This window comes from Lissotriton helveticus, chromosome 7 (assembly GCF_964261635.1).
Source record: "Lissotriton helveticus chromosome 7, aLisHel1.1, whole genome shotgun sequence".
NCBI lineage: Eukaryota > Metazoa > Chordata > Amphibia > Caudata > Salamandridae > Lissotriton > Lissotriton helveticus.
This window is the reverse complement of record NC_136068.1, coordinates 64,880,026-64,904,785: the sequence shown is the minus strand read 5'-3', so window position 1 is coordinate 64,904,785 and position 24,760 is coordinate 64,880,026. Positions and strand designations below refer to the sequence as shown.

The window sequence follows — 24,760 nt, the reverse complement described above, 5'->3', positions numbered from 1 at the left end:
GGGGCCCACAACACACCCCCAAAGCACATCCCTGCCAGCCTTTCCCATGGAAGGGCCTTTAAAATCATGCATCGTAATATGGATGGCGGTGCCTGCTAGGTACTGACACCATATTGAGGGCCAGTTCCACCCGGCCAGCAATCGGAATGATTTCCAACCGGCAGAGAAGTGGCGGATACACTTTGCGTCTGCCGCGTTACCCCTGCCATAATAATATGGTTTCTATGTGTGCTGCATTGTGCAGCACACATAGAAACATTAAATCGCCATGAATAATTGTTCATGTTCAGGAAGGTGTCTCTTCCTGCACATAGAACATTATTTAAAAAATGATGCTTTGCAACTTCTATGTGTCCCTGCAGCACACATAGAAGTTACAAGTCACCATTCTGGATTGTTTATGTGCAGGAAGGGCCAAATTCCTGCACATAAACAATCATTCCCTCAATACAGGCACCCTTGCACTATGCTCCATGGGTGCCTGCATTGGTGAAAGGCAGCTGAGTTTAGCGCCAGCGCTAAGGAAAACGCTGGGATGTGCCGTACCATTGTAAATACGGTGCATCCCTGCATTTTCAGAATGGCAGAGAATGGCGTTAGCAATGTTTGCTTAATGCCACGCTTCGTCATTCCTTTGTAAATATGCACCAGTGTTTTGCTTCTGAAGCATTGCAATTTTCATTTGTTTTTTGGTAATTTGGTGCCACTTATGGATGCAATGGACCTGATTCTGGCCTCTTAAAACGCCAGCAATTCAATTAGTGTCAATCAATCAAGCAGGATTTATAAAGCGCAACTAATCACCCGCAAGGGTATCCTGGCACTGAGAGCCAAGCTGCTCGGGTGCCATCAAATGAATAACCAGGTCTTGAGTCTCCTGAATTCCTGAAGAGAGGGTGAGGTCCAGAGATGGAGGGGGAGGCTGTTCCAGGAGTTTGCGGTGAGGTAGGAGAAGGAGCGTCCTCTGCAATTGTACGGCGAATGCAGGCGTTGTGAGCAAGGCAGAGGGAGGCGGAGCGCAGGAGTCTGGAGGGTAGATGTAACTTTGCTTGACTCTGTTTTGCGTAGCTAGAAGCTGACTTTAAAATTATCGCATTCCACTGTTTTAATGTGTTTAATCTGATTATCAAGATTAAAGCCATACACATTCAGATGAGGGGACAATACCTAGCATTACCACTGTGTTCAATGACATGAAGTAATGTAACAATGCTCAAACTAACAGCTGCAGAAAAAAACAGCACCATAGATACAGTAAGAACGCAAAGCACAACCACCGATCTGGTTCTATTACTACTGCAAACTCTGCCATTACCACTGCATGAGGAGATGAGTTATACAGGTTACACCCATGGCGGCTGACAGATAACAATCTACCAAAGGGAAATGCAGAGCACAAAAAAAATAACATATCCACAGGCATGAAGGAACAGTACAGAGAAGCTCCTGCAAGTGCAAGTTACCCACTTGCTGCTTTTAAGTAAATTGTATGTGCATTTCAAGACTTTTAATTTCACATTAACATTGCATGTGTGACCTTAAACAAATCCTAACGTGCAATGTGCTTTTGGGGCAAAAAGTCAGAACTGGCTAAAGGTGTCACGCCTGGAATTGTGGCCACTTGCACGCAGATTTGTGCCTCGTAAAGGTATTTTATGTGTGTGCTTTTTGATTATAGTCCAACAGATCCTGCACGTCAATGAAAGAATGTCAGATAAAAAATAATGAAAGAAGGGCTGATGTCCACCTCCAGAATACACTTATTTATTTATTTATTTATTTTTCGGTATTTATAGAGCGCAACACTCATCCCGGGGGATATCAAGGCGCTTATACCAAAACTGAAACTCCTAAGGACTGACATTAATGTGAACATTAGAATTTAGGAAAAAGGTAAGTCTTTAGTTTTTTTCGAAACAGGAGGTATTAGTGGTAAACCTTAGGTCAGGGGGAAGCTCATTCCATTTTTTTGCTGCCAGGTGGGAGAATGAGCGACCACCAGCCCGTACTCTATATATGCGTTTAGTTCTAGCGAGGGCAGACTGGAGTGAACGTAAGTTCCTTGTAGGGACGTAGAATTTGATCCTCCCCTGGAGGATGGTAGGACCTGTCTTATGGAGGGCCCTATGGGCGTGGCCAAGCAGCTTGAAGAACGCCCTCTGGCGCATCGGCAGCCAGTGCAGTTTCTTCAGGCAATCCGAGGTAGATTCAAGCTTGCCTTTATTGCAGATGAGTTTAGCCGCCAAATTCTGCAGTACTTGTAGACGTGTGAACAGATGCTCGTTCATACCCACAAATAACGCATTACCGTTGTCCAGGCGACTAACCAGCAAGGCCTGTGTGATGGAACGTCTGCAATCCAAGGGGATCCAGTAGAATAATCTGGCGAGAAGTTTCAGGATGGCAAAGCCTTTACCGCAAAGGACTCGCAAATGATCCTTCATGGACAGCGCGTCATCCATAATGACACCCAGGTTCCTTGCGTGTTGTTTCGAGATGGGGGCCATGCCTAACGAGGGTGGCCACCACGTGGCATCCCACACACGTTTGGCGCCGCCAAACAGAAGGATCTCGGATTTTCCGGCGTTCAGCTTCAGACAGTGTGAGTGCATCCACTGGGCCATTTCCGAGAGACAGTTGTGCAATTTGGATTTAATAATATCCGGTTTTTCATCCAGGGCCACCATCAGTTGCGTGTCATCTGCGTAGGAGCAGATGCCCATGCCCCACTTCCTTCCAATATCAGCAAGAGATGACATATAGACATTGAAAAGGGTGGGGCTTAATGAAGCTCCCTGGGGGACTCCGCAACTGATGGGGCTGGATTTAGAGTGGAATTGTCCCATGTGTACTGCCTGGGTCCGGTTGCTCAAAAAAGAGTGCAGCCAGCTAAGTGCAGTGGATTGGACTCCCTTGCTATGAAGGATGTCCAACAGACAGTTATGGGAGACCGTATAGAACGCCGCTGACAGGTCAAGCAGTATCAGTGCCACCGCCCCACCTTGGTCGGTGGACGATCTGATACTGTCCGACACTGCCAGCAGCGTAGCCTCCGTACTGTTATTAACTCTGAAGCCCGTCTGAGAAGGATCTAAGAGAAGATTTGTTTCTAGATATATGGTCAGCTGTCCATTGACCAGCTTCTCCAAAACCTTGGAAAGGTAAGGGAGCTGGGAGATGGGGCGATCATTTTCAGGTTCAAAAATGTCTGATCCAGCTTTTTTTAGAAGGGGGATCGCGGACGCGTGCTTCCAAGTATCCGGAAAGGTTGCGGTTCTTAGAGATTTGTTAAAAAGTTGTGTAATCAGGGGACAGAGTGTAGAGGCAATTTTTGAAAACACAAAGTGGGGACAGGGATCCGATGGAGAGCCAGATTTTACTGTGCTCATTACTCTCAGAACTTCATCTGTTGTGAATGGTTCAACGCCTTCTAAAGTCGGTGTAGGTTCTAAATCTAGCGAGTCTGTCGCAGTTTTGGTTGTGGTCTCTGTATCGGGGAGTTTTCCTGAATTATTGGGGGGGTTTTGGGGAGTGAAGGTAGAATAGATTTTCCCTATTTTTTCGGTGAAGTAGGTGTTTATTCGTTCACACGCCTCGACCGAGGGAGCAAGTGTTTGGGAGATGCTTGATGGTTTACTGAGCTCCTTCACTATTTTAAAGAGCTCTTTAGCTGAATTACAGTTGTCGTGGATGCGCTGGGAAAAATGGTTCTTTTGCATTTTTTAAGGTGAGATTACAATTTCCATTTGAGCACATAGCTTAGCTTGGATGCACTGTCTTTGGACTGCCTCCATAGGTGTTCTAGTTTCTGACACTCCCTCTTGAGGTTTTTTAATTGAGGGGTGTACCATTTTCCCATATGGGATCGTTTCCTGGATATCCGCATGGGGGCTAGTTTATTTAGAATTTGAAGTATTCCAGAGTCTAATTTAGTTACATCTGAACAGACAGAGGAGTCATCCAGGAACTCGATGTTGGCCTCTTGGAAATGAGTATCAAAGTTTGACTCATTGACTAGCCTCCAGGCTCGGTTGGAGATCTGGTGAGCTGCCCTAGGTTTCTGTGATTTAGTTGGTAAATTTAGTGTGAAGGTTATAAGAGAGTGATCTGACCAGTGTAATGGCAGGACCTCACAAATTGTAGTAGCTTCAATATTGGTGAACAGTAGGTCCAAAGTGTGGCCTGCTGTGTGAGTAGGGCCCGTCACCCATTGCTTGAGATTGAGGATCTCCATGTCGGACTCCAGTTGGGAAACCATTGGGGCATCCTTTTTCTCATATTGGATGTTAAAGTCACCAACTATTAGATAATTTTTATGTTTTAAGCAGGATGGCAAAAGTTGGGTGAACAATTTAGCACCAAAGTTAACTTGTTGTCCAGGAGGGTTATATATTACCGCTCCAGCTAGGATAATAAAACCATCATACAGTACTTGAAACGGTAAAGTTTGATGTTCATTATAGACAATTACAGGCTCAGAAAGGCTGGTTAAGTGATCTCTGAAGATGACAGCGACCCCCCCTCCCCTGCTTCCAGATCTATCCTGTCTAATGATTTTGTAATTAATGGGAAGCGCGTTAGCTAAGTCAGGGGCATTGTTATCGGACAGCCAAGTCTCGGTAAAAAAGACCAGATCAGGGCTTTTAGTTTTGAGTAAGTCTCAGATGTCCATAGAGTGCCTGGGTAGGGATCTTGCATTAAGATATAGGCAAAGGAGATTGGTCTGGTCGTGCGTGGTCTGGCAATCTAATTGCAAGTGACCCATGCTGGACCATTTACAAGAAAAACAGGAAATAGGTCAGTGAGTCAGACCTGGGCCAGCCCGAATGCATGACCCATCATTATAGTCCCTTTTGTCAGCATGAGATAACAGCTCATTGCGGGAGTAGGGAATGGGGGCACCAGCAGGGGGTATGGCCCCTGGTCCCGGTTGGTCACGGACTGGCGCAGACGGGCTTACCTTAGGCGCACCTTCGTCGCGCCATTGTCGCGCCCGCTGCATCTGGCCGCTGCGCCTTGGCCAGCACATTGGTAGAGGGGTAGCGGGAAGCGCGGGCTCCTGTCTCCGCCCTCTGGCTTGCAGGGATCACACTGATTGGTCCGCCTACCTCCCAATGGCTCTCCACACAATAGGCACACAGCCATGGTGGAACGGAGCCCGGGATTCGGCGACCGAACAACTAGGGGTGAGAGGAGCAGCCTAACTCGCTGTCGTCCTCAGGGTATGTGCAAAGTGCGCTGAACAGCTAAAAAAAATCCAATATCGTTATGTTTAAAACAAGTGAGGAGCAGCCTAACTCGCTGTTGTCCTCGAGGTATAGTATGTGCAAATACGCAGAACAGCTAATAAATCAGGTTATTTGGTATGTGCAAAGTACGCAGGGCAGCAGATAAAACAAGATTTTACAAATTGTGCAGATATGAAATATAGCAGCTCGTAAAGCAGCAGCAGCAGCTTCATTCGTGGTATGCTGCGCGGCCGTCAGACCCTCGATTAATGTAGCGGGAAGCGCAGGCTCCTGGCTCCGCCCTCCGGCTTGCAGATTTCACACTGATTGGTCCGCCTACCTCCCAATGGCTCTCCACACAATCGGCACACAGCCGTGGTGGAACGGAGCCCGGGATTCGGCGAACGAACAACTAGGGGTGAGAGGAGCAGCCTAACTCGCTGTCGTCCTTAGGGTATGTGCAAAGTGCGCTGAACAGCTAATAAAATCCAATATCGTTACGTTTAAAACAAGTGAGGAGCAGCCTAACTCGCTGTTGTCCTCGAGGTATAGTATGTGCAAATACGCAGAACAGCTAATAAATCAGGTTATTTGGTATGTGCAAAGTACGCAGGGCAGCAGATAAAACAAGATTTTACAAATTGTGCAGATACGAAATATAGCAGCTCGTAAAGCAGCAGCAGCAGCTTCGTTCGTGGTTAGAAATAATGAATGTGCTCTGGAAGACCCTGATTCTGCCCCTACCCAGCGGATCCTTAAATGATCCCAATCAGCCCACCCACAGAGACTGCTGGCATGCCCTAATGAGACCTGAGCCAGTCTTCAGTCACTCCCGGCTGGTCCTAAAACTCCCCAGCCAGCCTTTAGACACCACTGTGAATCCTCTGACACCTTCAGTTGCCCATCAAAAGCCTCTCATTTCCCCCACAGAGAACCTCAGTCGAACCTCAGAGCTCACCTCCAAAAACCAAAAAAACAAGCCACTCTTCTGAGAGCATCATCTTTTTTAAAACCTCCTTATTCAAAAGTTCAGTTGGCCCTCATAGTCCTCCAGAAATTCAACCATCAATTGGCCAAAAAGTTTCCTAGCCTTCGGTGAGGGAGGTGGGTGGCAGGTTTCTTGCGTGCCTTCCCTGCAGTTACTCCCCCGTCAAGATGTTGATAAACCATTTGTTGAAATCTAACAGTTTGTTTCACCGCTTGCAAATAGTTTTAAGGAGGATTTAAGGGTGTCATCTGATGACATAAAAAATTTGAAGCCAGTGAATTGGATGCCGGTCGTCAAAAGTAAGGGGGCTAGTGGGCGAGAGAACAGTTGGCCCCTTCCATTCCTCTTTTACCTTCTACCCTAACTCTTCCATGGATGAGCGGCAACATGAGGCTGGCAGACCCCTTCTGTGTTCCTTAGAGTGAGTGCATGATAGAGGAATGATGTAGGCCCTATGGTATCGAGACCAATTCTTAGACATTGTAAGTGCAGTGATGCTATTAAGAGTATATACTGCTGGGAGGTTGTCATTATGAACTCCACAACACAATAATGGCTTTACTAAAAACTGGGAAGTTTGGTATCAAACTTCTCAGCAGATTAACCCCACACTGTGTGGGATTTAATGAAAAATGCACTCCGAGGGAATCTTAGAGCTGCCCCCTGAAAAACAATCTAACTCTAGTGTGCTGGCTGAGTGGCTGCTCGCCAGCTGCCACCTTGGACATGTTTCTGAACCCCTGGGTCGAGAGCCTACTGCTATCGGTGGACTGGAACAATGCACATCCTGGGACGAGGTGCCAAGCCTCCTCCCCAGTAATGGCAGGGTCCACGAAGGGGAAGCTTCAAAGGCTTGCCACCTTTGTGAGCTACCCCAGCCCTTTGCTGATTCCAGCAACTGGCCTCCACCAGTTCTGACCCCCACTTTGAGTGGAAGAATCAGTGTGAAAAACCAAGTGAGGAATGGAGGGGTGCCCACTTTTGCTAACCCCACCCTTCAGGAGGGGGAGGTGAGATGAAGCAAAACTCGCAGTCCCTACCTTCATGCAGATGGGGAACCCAGCCAACCAGAGAGAGGCATTTGCCCCCCTCCCACTGGAGGGGGGCATAATAGGGGGGTGCAACCACCCCAAGGAAGGGACCGATTGATCCCGACCTTTACTTACCTGTAACAAACCTAAATCTAGTATTTAGGGGTCAAGCTGAACCTTGCCTCCTCAGATAAAGAATTGAGGAGAAGAAGAAGAGAAGTAGAATGACCAAAGAAGCCATGCTGAAACGAAGAGGAGGACGCTCACTAACTTGGCCCCAGCCCTACCGGCATGTCCCAGCATCAAACCTGCTCCAGCGAATCCCGGTGTGTCCTGCAGCCAGCAGCCTTAAGAACCCGAAGGACCTGCCCTGCCTTCCAAACCCAAGACTTTGTCTCCCTTGAGCACTGGATTTGCTCACCCACAGATTCTGGCTCTGGCCAAATCCGCGAGTCTACAACACTCTGCACCCGACGCCCACGGCACGAGTTTGAGTGGCTCAACAGCACAAGGAAGTCTCCCCAGCAATCCTGGCCTGAGATCTGGTGATCTCTGACCTGCCTCGACTCTCCAAATGATGCCTGCAGTCTCTTTCTGGAGGATCTGCCCGACAGCGACGGGAGCTGGTAAGAAAACCCGACGCATAAAGATACCCCTGCACCCGATGTCCCATGGCCTTGGGTGGTCCAACCAATGGAGTGCAGCACCCCCAGGCATCCCAACTTACCTCTCCAACCGGTGGTAACCTCCAGAAGATATTTGTCCCCGAGCCTGCACTCTTTGTTGCAACTGGAGAATCCCCATTGAAAATAACAGGGCACCTGACGCCAAAACAGCACCCTGCACCCAGCCGCCCCTGCGCCGCTGCGGGTGTACTTTGGGTGTTAACTCGGATCCCCCTTTGCCCTGAGCCTAACAGCAGGATCTTTGCACCCACAAACTATTGGCCTGCTTGTGAGCAGCCACCAACCGGAGACCCCCTATCCCCATTGGATAACATTGTGCCTCATCACTCTGCACCCGGCTGCCCTAGTGCCGCTGAGGGTTTTTTGAGAGTGCACCCTTGACCCTGGGGAACCCTGGTGCTAACCCTAGAAGACCAACTCCCAAACCTAAGTACTTACCTTGAAACCAATAACACATTTCTTCCTTTAGGACGGCATGGTCTGATTTCTTGTGAAAATAGTTTTGTGTGGAGTTGGTTTTATATGAGAACTTGAAAAACTACAAATATCTAAAAACTGCTTTACTTACCTTTTCTCTAGGAAATGTCCCAGTGTGATGTCTAGGCTTATCACACTGAGTAGAAAAAGTAATCCATAAAGTAATCTGTAAAGTAATCCAAAGTAATCTAACAGTAATTTCAACTGCATTCAAAGTATGTACAAACCTGTAATAAAGCAATTTTCATTCGGCTTGCTTGAATTGTTCTACCTGTTTTGACAAGTACCATTTACACTTACCTGTGCCAGGCTTGCATGGTTCTAGGAAATAAATATAACCAAACAATATTTGTATACAAACAAATTGGTCTGAGTTCAGTCTTTGAGTGTGTGACATCATTTCATGCCTAAGTGTGTACAGCAAATGCTTAACACACCCCTCTGATAAAGCCTTACTGCTCGAGCACACTACCACAAATAGAGAGTAAGGTGTAATCTACTTTACCTCTTCCTACCTTTGGGGTTCCACTGGACTCTGTGCACAATATACCCCATTTTTTGTATAGTGTATACAGAGCCAGTGTCCTATAAAAATACGAAGGGAAAGTTGAAGGATCATAGAAATAAGATGGATAATGAACAATGGCCTGTTTGTTGCTACAAGATAACAAATAAGAAAAAGCATGCATAGAATGAAACAGATTCATGAGGATTCAAATACCAAATGAGCCACTTTAAGGACACTGTGAGAGGTTGTGCTCCTAATGCCCCATTTCCTTCTTATTAACTTATTTTCCCAAATTCCTGATGATCTGAACCTAAAGAAGGGAATGCAGTAGATGCTTACTTTTAGCATGTCGGCTGGTGATGCTGGGGGACCTCCAGCCGGCGCATCTGCAAATGAGGCAACTCTGGCTGCACAGCTGGGTCCATTAACAAAAGGGTGCAATGTACAAGCAGGCGCCGCAAGATCGGTAACTGGTAGCACGACTGATGACGAAGATTTAGAGGACGGGGGCACTGATGATTAGAGACTGACTTGACAACGCAATCCCTATCAAGGCTCTGGTTCTGTTTGGTCCATGCTGGGCTCCAAGCAAACCAGTCCTGCTATTACCAGGGATTGGCTGAGGTGCTCTGTGAACCAACTAGTTGGTGAATCACTACATCTTGCCTGTGAGGGTCCACGCACATCATCCTCTAGTGATGTCGATGAAGACAAACGCCTAGAGAAATCCCCCCCAAGCCCTCCTTCCCCTAAGAGATTACCCAGGTCTTGGAGAGAAAATGGTCATCCGTGTCCCCCCTGCAGAGCTAAACAGTTCCCCAATATCCATGAAAACCCATTGAGATACAGTGAGGTGTCTCAGACTTTGTTTTAATGTCTTTGTAGGATACAGTGTGCCATCCTCCTCAGTTCTTAACCTGATTTGGAACAAGCTTTTCATTCTGGTTAAACTCAGGAGGCCAGTGTTATCACAATCACCCCATAGAATAGTCCAGTACTATGTCTGAAGAAACTAGCCTAAGCCTGGCTGCCAGAGACTGGTCAGGAACATTGTCCCTATCATGTGATACACTTCAGATAGACTTTTTCATTGTAAAGGACTCCATGGAGCTATCTCAGGAACTCTCCGGTTTTGTTTTTACATCCTGTTCCCAATGTATGAGATTGGACTGATTATCTATGAAGTTCAGTCCATCGCTAAGGTTTTGGGGGTAGTAGCAAATGCCACTGCTCTTGTTTAAGTCTTACATAGGGGGTACTATTGAGGTTGAAAGGGCACACTGCTGAAGGTGTTTGAGTCTTTGATGTTGCTCTTAATCTGCCAGTGACCAGGATAGACATACAGCTGAAGAAACTAGAATGGCAAGAAAATGAGCAGGTCACTGTTTCTAAGCTACTTACGGTGTGTGCTTTTAACACTCCTACACTTCATCCCACCTCAATGAGATTATATAGGGGAGAGGTGTGGCGCCGCGGCCAGGGCGACTGACGTTGGAATCTGGGGATCACGGTTCGATCCCCGGCTCCGGCGGCAGGTTAGCCCAGCACCATGTGACTCTGGGCAATAGCTCGCTTAATCTTCCCGACGGCCCCCAGCGCCTAGAGACCCTTACGGGTGATTGTGCACTTTACAAATGTGGATTATTATTATATTATTATACCATGGTGATCAAAATATCCCTGAGAACCCTTCTCCGTCAAGGTCATACACTTTTATAATAATTAAAAGATATATAATTGATTTCAGCATTACTTAAGTGTTGTTGTTCATTGCCTGAGCCAAGGGGGAGGGTGCATAAAGGAAGAATGCCGACAACTAGCATCTCGCTGGAGCTTCATTTTCCCTTTACTCCTCTTGTCCAGCCTACCAAGTTTCCCTTGCTGAGACCACACATCTGCCTGTTTCACCTAATAGTGTCCCCTTCTGAAGGCCTACCAAGTCATGCAAGGTTGCACTCTCTCACATCAAGACTAAGGACCACGCAACTGAGCGCCACTGGATGCCCCTCGGTCAACATCTCCTTGTCCTCTCTGTGAAATATTGACCAGCTCTATCCTTCTGAACAAAAGAAAAATCCTAACTCTATTTGTAGACCAACTCTGGGCTTCACCCTATGTGCATGGAGACTACAGACCAACTCTGAGCTTCACCCTGATGTTAACAGAGGCCAACATCCCAACTCTGAGCTTCACCTTCTGAGCATGGAGACCAACAGACCAACATACCACATCTGGGCTTCACCATGGAGATCAATTGACCAACTGTCGGTTTCACCCTAATGTACACAGAGCCCAACAGACCAAGACTCAGTTTAACTCTGATGTGCATGGAGAACAGACCAACTCTGGGCTTCACCCTAATGTTCAGGAAGACCAATAGAAAAGGGGGTGATGCCGGTCTAACCTGAAAAGGAGCAATGTTCCTTCAAATCCTACCCAGAATGACCTACTACATTGAGCATCTGCACCAGGCCCTCCCACTAAATAGAAATGACTGGAGAGAGACATTAGTTATCTGTTGAAGCAGTACAGTTTCTAGGACAACTTAATATTTCCATCTGGGCATGAACCAGTGCTGCTTCCTCTACAGAGCATGCTCAGACATTTACTGTAGGGAAGATAACATGTGAGTAGCCGCAGGAAATATTACTGCAATGTGAGACTGCATTGTGGCCCTCCTTTGTAGGGAGAGTAGGTACTTACTATGAGCATTTAGTGGTTATTTACTGGGTGTTGTGACAGTCCCTATGAGCTGCAGTCATGCACCCACCACCACTGGTTCTGGTGTTGCAGTACCAACAGACCATCATCTTGGTAGGTGGCAGTTGGTAGGAGGTGCTGGCAGTGAACCTTTACAAGCTGAAGCCTGGAAGCCATGTTTATTTACCTTCATGGTGATGGTGGTTTACATGATAGAGCCATATGGATGCTGGGATGGCAATGGTGCTTTATATCAAAACGTTTATGAATACTGGAATGGCAATGGTGTTTCACATACCGACAGGCCATGTGGATGCTTGGATGGCAATGGTGCTTTATATATCAAAACATTTATGAATACTGGAATGGCAATGGTGTTTCACATATTGACAGGCCATGTGGATGCTGGGATGGCAATGGTGCTTTATATATCAAAACGTTTATAAATACTGAAATGGCAATGGTGTTTCACATACTGACAGGCCATGTGGTTGCTGGAATGGCAATGGTGCTTTATATATCAAAACGTTTATGAATACTGGAATGGCAATGGCGTTTCACATACTGACAGGCCATGTGGATGCTGGGATGGCAATGGTGCTTTATATATCAAAACGTTTATGAATACTGGAATGGCAATGGTGTTTCACATACCGACAGGCCATGTGGATGCTGGGATGGCAATGGTGCTTTATATATCAAAACGTTTATAACTACTGAAATGGCAATGGTGTTTCACATACTGACAGGCCATGTGAATACTGGAATGGCAATGGTGCTTTATATATCAAAACGTTTATGAATACTGGAATGGCAATGGTGTTTCACATACTGACAGGCCATGTGGATGCTGGGATGGCAATAGTGCTTTATATATCAACACGTTTATGAATAGTGGAATGGCAATGGTGTTTCACATACTGACAGGCCATGTGGATGCTGGGATGGCAATGGTGCTTTATATATCAAAACATTTATAAATACTGGAATGACAATGTTGTTTCACATACTGACAGGCCATGTGGATACTGGAATGGCAATGGTGCTTTATATATCGAAACGTTTATGAATACTGGAATGTCAATGGTGTTTCACATACTGGCAGGGCATCTGGATGCTGGGATGGCAGCAGTGTTTATTTACTAGACTTGGTCCAATGAAATGACAAGAATGCTTTACAAGCTGAAAGTGTTGTTGATAGTAGGTACGATGTTCATGATGCTTTACATACTGATAAACCATATGGGCCCTTAACTTCTGGGAATTTTGTGGATAGCCGTATGGCAATGGTGATTTACATTCTGGGTCAGTGATTGTTAATGACAAGGCAATTGCACTTAAAATGCTGAGGACTGAGGGCAGTGCAGAACATGGGTTGGCAGTTGTCCATTTTATGCAAACGTATTAGAAGCAATGTGAATTAGTGGCCTGGCAACAGTGCTTTACATATTGGGAAAATGAAGATTTCGGTATTTGCATTGGCACTTAATACTTTTGATCAACTGTAAATATTGGCATGACAATGATACTTTATGGGCTGGGGGCAGTGCAAGCCCTGGCAATATACTCCACAATCAAGCGATAATGTAGGAAGTATCTGTGCATGGTCCACAATTACACTGCAGAGGCCACATTCATAGGATCAGTAATATAAGTGTAATAAATACCCATCGGCAGTCTGAACAGTTCACCATACAATACAGACAGCCCATATCAACATCAGTAACCACCCTTCACAGTTTGGTACATTGAGTGGATTTATCACTTTTTGAGCATCAGGGAAGCATGTTGAATGGTATAATAGCATAACCCTGAATATCTGATTAATACTCACACATGTTGGAGGTGCACTATTGGGTAGGCAGTGCTTCTCCTTTTGCACAAAAATGTACTTGCTGTCCAACCTATATTATTTTCTAGTGTACTGTGAAGGATCTGAAAAGGGGACTTTACAAGCCAAGAACAGGTGGAGCTGGCAGCCCAGCAGAATCCTCCACAGATGCACTAAACTGACAGTCACAGAATGCTTGACAGTCATTCTCTGTAGCTGGCTTATTCTTATGTGAATGCACATGCGGCGGCCATCTTGTAATGCTTTACGAAGAAAAATATTCCAAGACTGCCACTCCACATTTTCCCTTCAGGGAGGAATTAAGATCCATATATAGATGGTCGAGAAAGGCAGTAAGTTATGTGAGTGGGAAAAGCAGGGACACACACAAAATAGTCCCTCATTCAGTGCAATGCAAGGTTAGGAGGAGTGGAAGGATACAACTCATTCAATCAAAACATGAGAAACCAAAAATGCATCTTAGGTGAGACAAATGCATGAAATGAACTAATTAATTAAAAAAAGAGTACCTATATTGAGATTTTGTAAAAGAGAAGTGTTTCCATTGCTAGATATAATAACTATGACAGTGTCACACATACTTGCTTTTTAACAGTGGAAGTTCTTCAATGTTATAAAAGCTGATAAAAGAGAGTGTTCCAGTGTTTGATACACTCAAAGTGTACAAAATGGCAGCTGTGAAGTATTCAAGTGTTAGGTGTGATGTTTATGGAGCGAGGTCAAGACTGATTTGCATATGCCTGGGTCCAAGCTGTGGCGGCATTGTGGGCAAAAAATGATGGGTTGGAATGCTGCCTCAAGCGATTGGCAGACAAATTGCAAACATGTGTTTGAGGTATTGTTTTGTGTTAACAGAGAGAAAAATAATATGTTCGATGTACTATCTGTGCAGCAGTGATGGTGGTGAGTGATGGTGGTTGAGTGTTAGAGCTACTGACTATGTTTCTGCATGAGAGGGCTTCATGGTTTAGTGTAGTTACTGTTTAATGGTGAATTTGTCTCCATTCAGCCATCTCTTTCTTCTTCACAGACAATACGTGGTTACACTACCAGCCGAGCTCCACTACCCATCCTTTGAGAAAGTTTGTTTCCACCTTGTGGGCAGCGTGGCCTCCTTGCGCTCTGTGACCATTGACATCTCCCTGGAGCGCCAGGGACCCACCCTCAACCTATACCATAAGGATGTGGCCCCAAGTGAACCTTTCAAGTGTGTCCCAATAACGGTGAGTATCCAACACCTCTCTCAGAACCCCATCCAGAGGGTCACGGGCAAGCAGGAGTTACTGGGCCCAACAGCGGGGGTTGAGGTCTTCTACTCCTGACCAAACTACTGTGAATCCTGAGCAACTGGGCCAAGCACCCCTTCAGCACTTGACTCTCAGTGGTAGTGCTGGTTGCACACTCCAAGGTTCTTGTCAGGGAGGTAGACACAGGGGGGAAAACAGGCTCACAACCCAAAATACACACAGCAGCAGCAATAAATGACTACCCGGTCAAATACTTTTGTGAACAAAGGAGTATTTATATATGAACACAAAGAAAAATATTACTTTCACAAACAATACACAAAGTTCCCAGAGGTCAGAACTATAGTTTTTGACAGGCGGGTCCCAGAGTCCTACTCCCCTCTAGCTAGTGGTAGTGGTTATTCCCCATTCACAATCGTCTACATTCAGGTTAAGCCCCACTAGTATTCAGAGTCTCAGCCAGCCCCTCTCTGATTTTCAATTAAAGTCAAAAGTGTTCCAGTGCTGCAGCACTAGCTGTCAAACAAGTTCCCTGGGGCCGTCTGGCCTGACAATCAATCTTATGCATACTAGCAGGATCTAAGCGACTAGACTCTCCCGATGCGCTGCTTTTGTAGATGTTGAAGCTGCAGCTACTGCCTCGGGTGGCCCAGGAAAGCTGCTGTCTGGTACCCTTGATTTCCTCACACGCTCTCTTTCACTGGCCATGGGGGTTCTCGGTGCTCCTTCGATGCCTAGAAATTTTTTCGGGTTCTTTCTCACAGACTGGGGGCAGGGGTGGAGGGTGCGACAATCCTTGTGCTGGGTCTCAGTCACGGCTTGGGCCCATCAGGTTACCACAGTCGCCTCCTTCCTCTGCCAATGGTCTTGACCAGACCATGCTTCTTCTTCTGTCCTGGTGTCCCCACTCCAGCATATGGGGTCACCATTCCTGCTCTGCACACAGCTGACAATTTTTGGGGACTCAAGCTCCCCTTCCTATAACTCATTTCCAGACATCACATGTGATTTAGTGTCAGGCTTTGAAGGTTATGTTGGGAGTCTGCTTCCTTTTGAAGTTCCCTTTGTTTTCTCTTCCTCCAGAAAACAGTCTGTCACTGTAGGAGCAACTCTAGAGCTGATAGCACCACAACATAGGCCATATGAGTGATTCGAGGCTCACACCTGGATGTCAGCCACAATGATATGTGTATCAACGGTTACCTCAGGGCCTCGGCCCTACTCTTTATGATTCTCTTATAAGCCCCATCCCCTTCTGGGATGTGGCCATGCCACTTCCTAGTCTCCTCTCTCTGAATCAAATAGCGCCCTTTAAAGTATAGGAAGAGCCTGGCTCTCCCTTCTGACAATGTGTCCCACCCAGCATACAGGAATGTAGCAATAGACAAATTTGTCTGCGGGGATTCCTGTACCTCCTCTTTTCATGCTCATCCAGTCTGCCCTGGGTGTCTCAAAATGGGACCCAGAGACATCCATGTAGTGTACCATTGACAGGCCCATATCCACCCAGCACAAGCATATAGCATACACGCGTTGAACAGTAATACATCCTCTATGTAATATACCATTGCCAACCCATGCATATAAAATAAATGCACTGCTCAGCACTGCATTATCCCTGTACTGTACCATTCACAGGCAAACATACACCCAGCACATGTGTATCACACATTCATACTACACATTAAACCAATGTAGGCAAAGGGAGAGTTAAGCACACATTAGTGGAACTTTAAAAAGACCTGATCACTCCTACGGATCATTTTGCTGCCACCACCGGGCTCTTGCTGCTTAACTCTTGGCAAAGTCAATGGTGCTTTGGGTGCCCCGCCCGGTCCAATAAAACCACAATTCAAGTGACAGACCTTTTTCATGGCGTACACTCATGATACATGTATATCTATGACAACAAAACCAGCATTAGGGATCCATACATGAGTACAGTTGGGGCACTCAGAGCAGGAATGCACGTCCATCACTGTGCAAAGGACTTTTCCTTCCCAACAGACACCGTTCCTATATCAGAACACCCTGAACCAAATCTCAACCTGGAGATGTTGGGAGGTCAAATTGGTAAAACCGGCGGGAAAGTCAATCAACATTCCTGTAGCTCAAGCCAACATTGTACTCCAATACTAAGTCTAACCCTTGTAAACAAATAGACCATCTCAACAACTTGGGATTCTCTCCCATCATAGACATTACCCATTTCAGCTGCTTATAATTTGTTTGTACTACAAACGTAGGTCCAAAGAAGTAAGACGGAAACTTTTGGCAAAGGCCTACACTATGGAAAAGCACTTCCTCTCAATAGCTGCCCAGTTCTATTCTCTGGGTAGTAACATCCTACTAATAAAGGTTACCGGACGCTCTTCACCGTTGTCATCTATTTGAGCTAACACCTCTCCAACCTCTTTGTCAGAGGCATGCTTCTGTACAATGATAGGCTGACTATAGTCAGATGCTCTGGTACAGGTGCAGTGCATAGTGCCTTCTTCAGCTTCCCAAATGCTTTCTGACACCCCTGAGTCCAAATCACTTTCCTGGGCTCTTTCTTGGAGGTCAAAGCAGTCAATGGAGCAACTATACTTCCATAGTATGTGTGAGAAATGTGGGTGTTGCTTGACTGGGGTGTGAGCTCTGGTCAGGTAACAGGCACCTGCTCCTTCCAGTGTGAATTGCAAAACGTCACAAAAGAAATGCGTGCTTGACCCTGGGTAGCATGGCACAAAAAGCAGCCAGGCTTCACTTAGAAGCAATGCGTAAAGTATTTATGCAGCAGACAAACAGTAATAAAGAGAAAACACAACACAAGAAATACACCTTATCAATTTAGGAAAATAGACAGGTTTTAATACATTATTTGACACCAAAACAACAAAAATTCAATAAATAGAACTGGAGTTGTAAATGTTTACATTTTAAGTTTTAAAATAGCACATTAAAGATCAAAGCACCAACCAGGGACATCTAGTTGTGCAAGACCAGGACAAAGTCAAAAGTTAAGAACTACTATGATGGAGCACTGTTCAGAAACAGGAAGTGGACTGTGCCCGGTCAGCGCTTACCTTTGACCTTGGAAAAATTTCTGAAGAAAAGTGTCACAGAAGGTAAGGTTTGCGGTGAAGGTGTCTACATTCGGACTTACACATAAATAGAAGTTGAGAAACTCCAGAGGGATGAAGCAGAGGGCTGTAGCCAAAGACAGTTCCAGCAGGTCAGATACCCGTTTGGTGAAGGACCCCTGAAACATATTTCCTGCTGAGGAGAAGAACGTAGCAGGGGAAGTTGCAAAGTCAATCTGACCTGTGATGCACCTCGAGCAGATAGACAAGCAGGTTGGTCCCCTTCTCCTCCTGGTTGTCAGAGAGCATTTTGACCAAGTTTTGTCTAAGCTCTTAGTTTTGGAAATTGACGATCTGGACACATTAAGCACCACAACCAAGGGTCCAGGACTGATGGACACATATTCAGGGTTCAGGACTCACTCAGGCTGGGTCCAAGATGGTGGGAGTTTGTTATGTTCCTCTGGCTCTGAGCAGGAACCCAGCAAACTTTCTGGTACTACTGGGTGCAGGTATAGATGCAGGGTTCAACAGTAGGTCTGGTCTCTGAGGGTTGAAGGCAGGCTCCAAGCAGCAGAGCAGTCGTCCCAGGTACAGCAGCAGTCTGGCACAGTGCGCAACAGACCACAGCAGCAGGTAGTCCTCTGGGAGTCCTCCCACAGGTCTCTTGGGGACCCCTTCCCATTTGCGAATGGGTTACCACCTACTTGAAGTAGGTGGTAATATGCAAATGTTTTGCAACTGCATTCACGGTCCCAAAACAGTCATGCATAACGTTAGGATTCGGTATTTGGAAGGGATGCCCTAAACACGCCCCATCCAAATACTGAATCGCAAACCCATTTTGCGATTCGGTAACAGGTTACTGAATCGCAAATTAGGGTTTGCTGCATTTGGAAAGCCTTTCTTGCAAATTGCCCTGCTTGTGAAGGCAAAAATGCTTGATGCTTGTGCCCCTAAACATGTTAAGTTATATTACTCCTGTTAACACATTTGGTTGGGAGACTCATTTAGAATAGTGATTATTTGTTATTTTCATTTGTAGCAGACATTTTTATTCATGCTTTTCATTACTAATTTGTTAAAATGGTAAACGTTTTAATTCATAAAAATGTCATACGCATTGTAACTCAACCTTTTCTATTTCTACAAATCCAACCGCACTTGTACAGTGCTGGTACTTCAACTTTAATCAGTTTCAATGTTAATTTTCTAAACGTGAGCAAAGTGCATATTCGTTTTTTGTTTGTCATAATTGTTTTCCTGTCATGTAAAGATTAAGCAGCTTTTCTGCTGCATCAGTAGCATTCTTCATCATAGGGTTCCCACCCAAGATGCCTACTGCATCTGGGTGTGCTTCAACACCTGATTTACAGCGGAGCGGGTTGGTCTTATATTATTTTTCTGGGATCAGGATAATTAAAATTACCTCAAGGTCTCCCAGCTATGGGAGTTGACTTTTAATGATGGGAACGTGAGGTAAGGTTAAAACAAGATTTGGTGTGAAACTAGGCTCTTATGATCTCTCACATCTTTGGTCTACACGTTTCTGCCATTTGTTAGCTTCCCCGCAGGGTCAAATGGCATTCTTCAGGACCGATCGATCCCTTATAGCATGTCTCTATCATATACTCGTGTACACATGCGTACTACTACTTAACTTGTGCATCTGTGCAGTTTTCACATGACTTACGATCTCTGTTAGGATTCAACACAGGGTAGTGTCCTGTGAGTACATGTTTAATGGTGTTGTCCATAACGTCACAGATATTTAGAGGCGGGAGGATCCTGTAGTCCCATATTTGCCAAGGGGGAAACATCCTTTACAACGCAACTTTTACCACGCAGTGCCTTTACGACGCAACTTTTACAACACAAACCATTACAACGCATTGCGCTGGGGGGCGCTCGAGGATAGGGAATAGGTTTAATTTACTATCCAACACCTTCCCTACTATCCACGGGGACTGGAGTTGGAATAGTAAATTAAACTATTCACTATCCAGCGCCCCAAAGCACTATGCGTTGTAATGGTATGCGTTGTAAAAACCGCGTTGTAAAGGCATGCGATGTAAAAGCATGCGTTGTAATGTCATACATCCTTGCCAAGGTATCATGCCTGTTATATACTTCTTTGGTGTCCTCTAAGTTCTGCAGAGTCACACCCATCTCAGTGGGGAACGACATGACCTCAATATTCACGCTTTAGCATGCCCCGACTATGTTGCCTTAAAAAGCTCCACAATGATACTAACCGCCAAATGAATTAAATCGTAGCCCTTTTACGGTTGACTTTTGGATTAGGTCTTCTTTGTGTTTCCATAGCTGACCAGGTCTCCCACACCAAGGATATCTTTATTGCTTCTTCTGACCTTTACTTCTATTTCCATTAACAAGAACTTCTTCAAAGTGACCTTTCAATTGATTTGTTGTGCAGAAGGGAGCAGCTCCATTAGACTGTATATTATAAAACACTTCTTTTGATCAGGGCCACCTCCATTGCACTTACCATCTCCAGTGCGGGACCTTTTTGCTGCTGGAAAGGAGTGAACAGTTTTGTTAACTTGCCTGTGATTTTATTTGTATTTTCCTTAGGGGGCGATAGGACTTCCCAATGATCTAACCCACTCAGCCCTTAGTATATTTCCTGATGTTTACTTTCAGCTCTCCAGAATCACCATGGGAACCAGTTCCCACTGCAGCATTAAATTATATAATATATCAATAATATTGAATATAATAATATTAAATATCAGAAGGTCACTATCACTCATCAGGGCAGCTTGTCAAGAATTCTCTCTCCTGCATCGACCCTTCCAACCTCTTTGCTTGCCATCACTCCACAGCCCTCTCTGGCACCATTACTGCATGAAAGGATGCAATTGTTCTTTGCAACTGTGATTTATCATAGGGACCTCTGTAGTTACACTACTTGCCCCTGCACGCATGTCCGCGTTTTAGGGTCCATGCTACGTTCATCATTTCCTGTGCGAACAGCTCAGGTAACGCAACTCCCAGATGCGAAGCCTGTGCCTGGTGACAAGTGGGGTATAGTGACACTGCCTAAACATCCTGCAGGGCAACTGAGAGATCTCCAAAGACTACGGGGCATATTATCAAGGCAGGCAAAATAAGATTAATTTTTTCGCCCTATTAGCAAGCTGTCGCCAACAGCAGTTAGCGACAGCTTGTAGGCGATAGCGAGCGGTTTGGGGCCCATTTGCATGTTAGCGATATTTATCGTTAATGACATGCAAAGTGGGCGTACCCAACCTGTTAGCGACTGAAAGCAGTCGCTAACATCGCTTTCGCCTATTATCTACGCAGGCGTAGCAAATAAGAAATTTGTGCTAAGCGCAAATATCGCCAAAACCTAACGCCTGCTCAGACCACTTCTTAGCCTGTATATCCAATGGGAGGTGGATATTCAGGTTAATTCCCTATTAGCTATAATGCGTGAATATCGCTGTATTTCCAGCGATATTCACGCATTTCGCCGCTATCGCCGGATATTTTATCGCATTGGAGATAAATGTTGCTAATAGTACGTTATCTCTGCGATAAAATCCGGCGATGCGCGGCGATAAAAAAAACTGTTGCCAAGCTCATTTAGCGATAAAAATTGCTAGTTGTTGATAATATGCCCCCACATTAGGTTCATCAACAGCACCAGCGTTAATCATTTCCAGAACTTTCCCTCCAAAAAAGTGCTTGTCTTTGCTACCAAACAGAGCATTGGAATGGGAGCTGCGCAGATGCTCCAGGCAATACCAGTACACTTGAGCCAGAACTCTCCATTACCCTTTTTTGGCCTTTCTGTTCACGAGCATCTTTTTCTGGTACTCTGGTAGGTCCACCTAAAGGGATCCACAAGAATTAAATGATTGTTTAGGAAAGAGACAGGTTATATCATGTAGCATGGATTTTTTTGGTAATACTATCTGTGCCCTGCTAGTGAAATCTCAGCCTCCTTTTTCTGTGTGTTGTTGACCAGACCACTTTTTTGGGATGATATTATTCTTGTCGCGTTTCTCATACCACCCTCTGCTTTCTTGCCATACAGGTCCCTGCTCCAAATGGGGGCTTCCAGGAAGTGGCCACAATCAGGGTATCTATCGTAGGGCCTGGTGTCAACTTCGATGAGAGCAAGAAAGTCTTGATCCGGCAAATCAACGATGGGATTTTGGTGCAAACCGACAAACCTATCTACCGACCAGGACAGAACGGTAAGACTGGAACCTGCTTCCTCCAACATGGACATTGCCCTGAATATGTGTTTTTGCTTACGCTGGAATGTTTAAAGTTGATGATTACATACGTGCATGTTACAGAGTCTTCCATAATATCCCCAAATAGCTTTAAATTGATTAGACCATCGATAAAAAAGTAATTCGCTAATAACATTAACTCTATTTGAGAATTTGGCATTAAACCTTTATAAAAATGTCTTAGATGGGATTGCTTCTGTATTATCTTTTTTTGTTTGCACCTTGGCTAAGAGGATAAAGTTGCAAAGATCAGGGGGTTTCAAAAGTCCTATTCAAAATCCAGTAGGATTTTATTCCTGACCACTAAAGTAAAGACAGCTGATAGGGTTGACTGAGAACTCTTGTGAAGAGATGAATCAATCAGTCAGGTAAGTCCAGTAAATATTTTATTTGTGAGGAACAGAAAAAACACCTTCAACTTGCCAGAGTCAAGACACCAGTCTCACATCCAACATTCCACTCAAGATCCCACCAAACATTCTAAAGGGAGAGACTAAGAGGGACAGAGAGGCGGGGGAGGAGGGAAGGACCAAGTGGAGAAAATCACAACAACTTGCCATGAACTTAGGACAGAATAGATCCTGTTTGTGAGCTTGGTGTAGATCTGTTTAGTGGAAATTAAATTATTAAAATTGGCTAAAAGACGTTTGAAAGGGTTCATTTTATTGGTATCTAGACTCTTAAGTTTGCAAAACAACATATATTTTCAACCAAAAACCCAACGTTATTGGCTCTGAAAACTACATTTCTGATCTGTGTTTTCAGGGTTTCTGAACTGGGCCATGCAGTTCTTGAATCGCAAAAAGCCAATTCGCTGGCAAACTTAAACAACTTTGTTCCAGCTGCCAGTACCTTTTGGATGTGGTTTGAAAACTGCAAGTGGTAAACTTCCTAAACAAAAAGTATTATGGGAAGCCTGTGGGATCAAGAGTGTCAAACCCTAAACTTGGGAGGTGGGAAGAATGAGAGGAGAAAAATCAGATGGGTGGAATATCCCCCTCATCAATTGCTCAACCCACCCATCGCAAAAGCAGTAACCTAAAAAGCAACGGCACAAAAAAGAAGGTGGCGATTATTATCCGCAGACTCATAAAAAGTGGGGAGGGGTTTAACGAGGTGAGTGCGATTGAAGATGTGGACACCTACAAATACCTTGGTGTTTGGTTGGCAGCAGGAGGTGCACTGCTCTGCACAGGGCCGAAATTAGCGCTGATGGAGCCCTGTGCGACAATTATTTTTGGCGCCCCCACATCCCATGACCACCTCTTCGCATTCTCCCGCTACTACCTGCAAAAGCGTCCCTTATATCTCCCATCATAAGATATTGCTAAACACAGCGCCCACCTGAGGTCAAAGCGCCCCCTCCACAGGTCAGCGCCCAGTGCGACCGCACCAGTCGCACTGCCCTAAAGCCGGCCCTGGCTCTGCACATTCTTGCCCAACAGGCGGTGGCAAATGTGAATTTTTAAAGTAAACATGTAGGAAAGTCCGAATTGTATTAAAGTCATGGAGGCGAGCATGGTCAGCGACTAGCTGCCGCCCCCCCCCCCCCAATTGACCACACCAACCCCCGGAAACATGAACATGAAACATGGTTATCTTTGGAAGGCGGGGGTCGCAAAACCCCCCCGGCCGTATTTATTAAGATATGAAAATAATAAAATTTTTAATAGCATGATAAACAATTTATACAAAAATCAGCAGGACATTAGATACAATATTGTCAACAAGTTTGAGAGACTAACCTTAACAGAAACTCTAATACAGATTGTTTCCTAACCGAATCTAACATCCTCATCTATATTTTTGTATACTACATTTCTGGCCATATGGCAAGGTCGCTAACCGGTGTCAGGTCCTACTAGCTGTGCCTCACCTAGAGATGTGCGCATGCGCAGCCGGGCCTGGTAATTACCCGGTCCACGCCATGAACTCCATTTACCCACTAAAGGAGGGCCCTTACTCTGCGCCATCCGGTGACGTCATGAGTATGCGCGCGCGGGGTGGCTACCAGCCAAAGGAAAGCGTGACTACTCCAACCCGCGCCCCTTTGAAACACCAATTACCTTGCCCCTGAAGTTCTAGGAGGTGCCAGTGACCCCTCCCCCTGGGCGGGAACCTCCATGGGATGATGCCCGCCCCCTCAGACCTTAAAAATAGCTGCTCACCGGTCATGACCTTACCGCATGCCCCATACCTAATAAATACAACGACCTATGGGAAAAAAGTCTAAAGGACAACTACTCTAACTAAATTACATCACGTATCAACGTATCGCTACAAAGGGAGAAAAAGGCCTCACACAATCAGAACAACAAAACACATTTCAGCACATTTCACTAAAAAGGGGGAAAATTCCTAAAGAAAGCAGCATTAGAAAATATACAAACCACATAAAAGCTTGCTAACGCATGGAAAAATTATAACAATGACCCAGCAAAATGCATCTACATCAACTAGTACAGCATCAACCATATAGTTCCAGGGATGGTGGGAGGGAAAACAAGAAGCCCCGAGCGCGGGGCACAACACGCTGTGGGGGAGCGTCCAGAGAACAAGAGGGTCTCTTGGGCGCTCCCCGCTTCTTTATCCACAAGGGGCCAGGTGGGGGCGGTTACGCCCCCACCCAGCCCCTCCTGCGGCCCGCCCCCCTGACCCGGAAGTCCTACACTGACGTCCGGGTCAGTAAGGGCGCCAACCAATCGGTGGC

The 24,760-nt window shown here is 45.6% G+C and overlaps 1 protein-coding gene across 2 annotated transcripts in view; it reads left to right on the top strand.

Moving 5' to 3' along the window:
* Nucleotides 1–24,760, top strand: part of LOC144768066 (alpha-2-macroglobulin-like protein 1) — a 411,824-nt gene that overhangs the window by 50,309 nt on the left and 336,755 nt on the right. For both annotated transcript variants that reach the window (XM_078651439.1, XM_078651438.1), the window contains exons 2-3: nucleotides 14,501–14,693; nucleotides 21,846–22,008. In XM_078651439.1, the coding sequence (XP_078507565.1) occupies nucleotides 14,501–14,693; nucleotides 21,846–22,008 (356 nt within the window). The remainder of the gene's footprint in view (nucleotides 1–14,500; nucleotides 14,694–21,845; nucleotides 22,009–24,760) is intronic.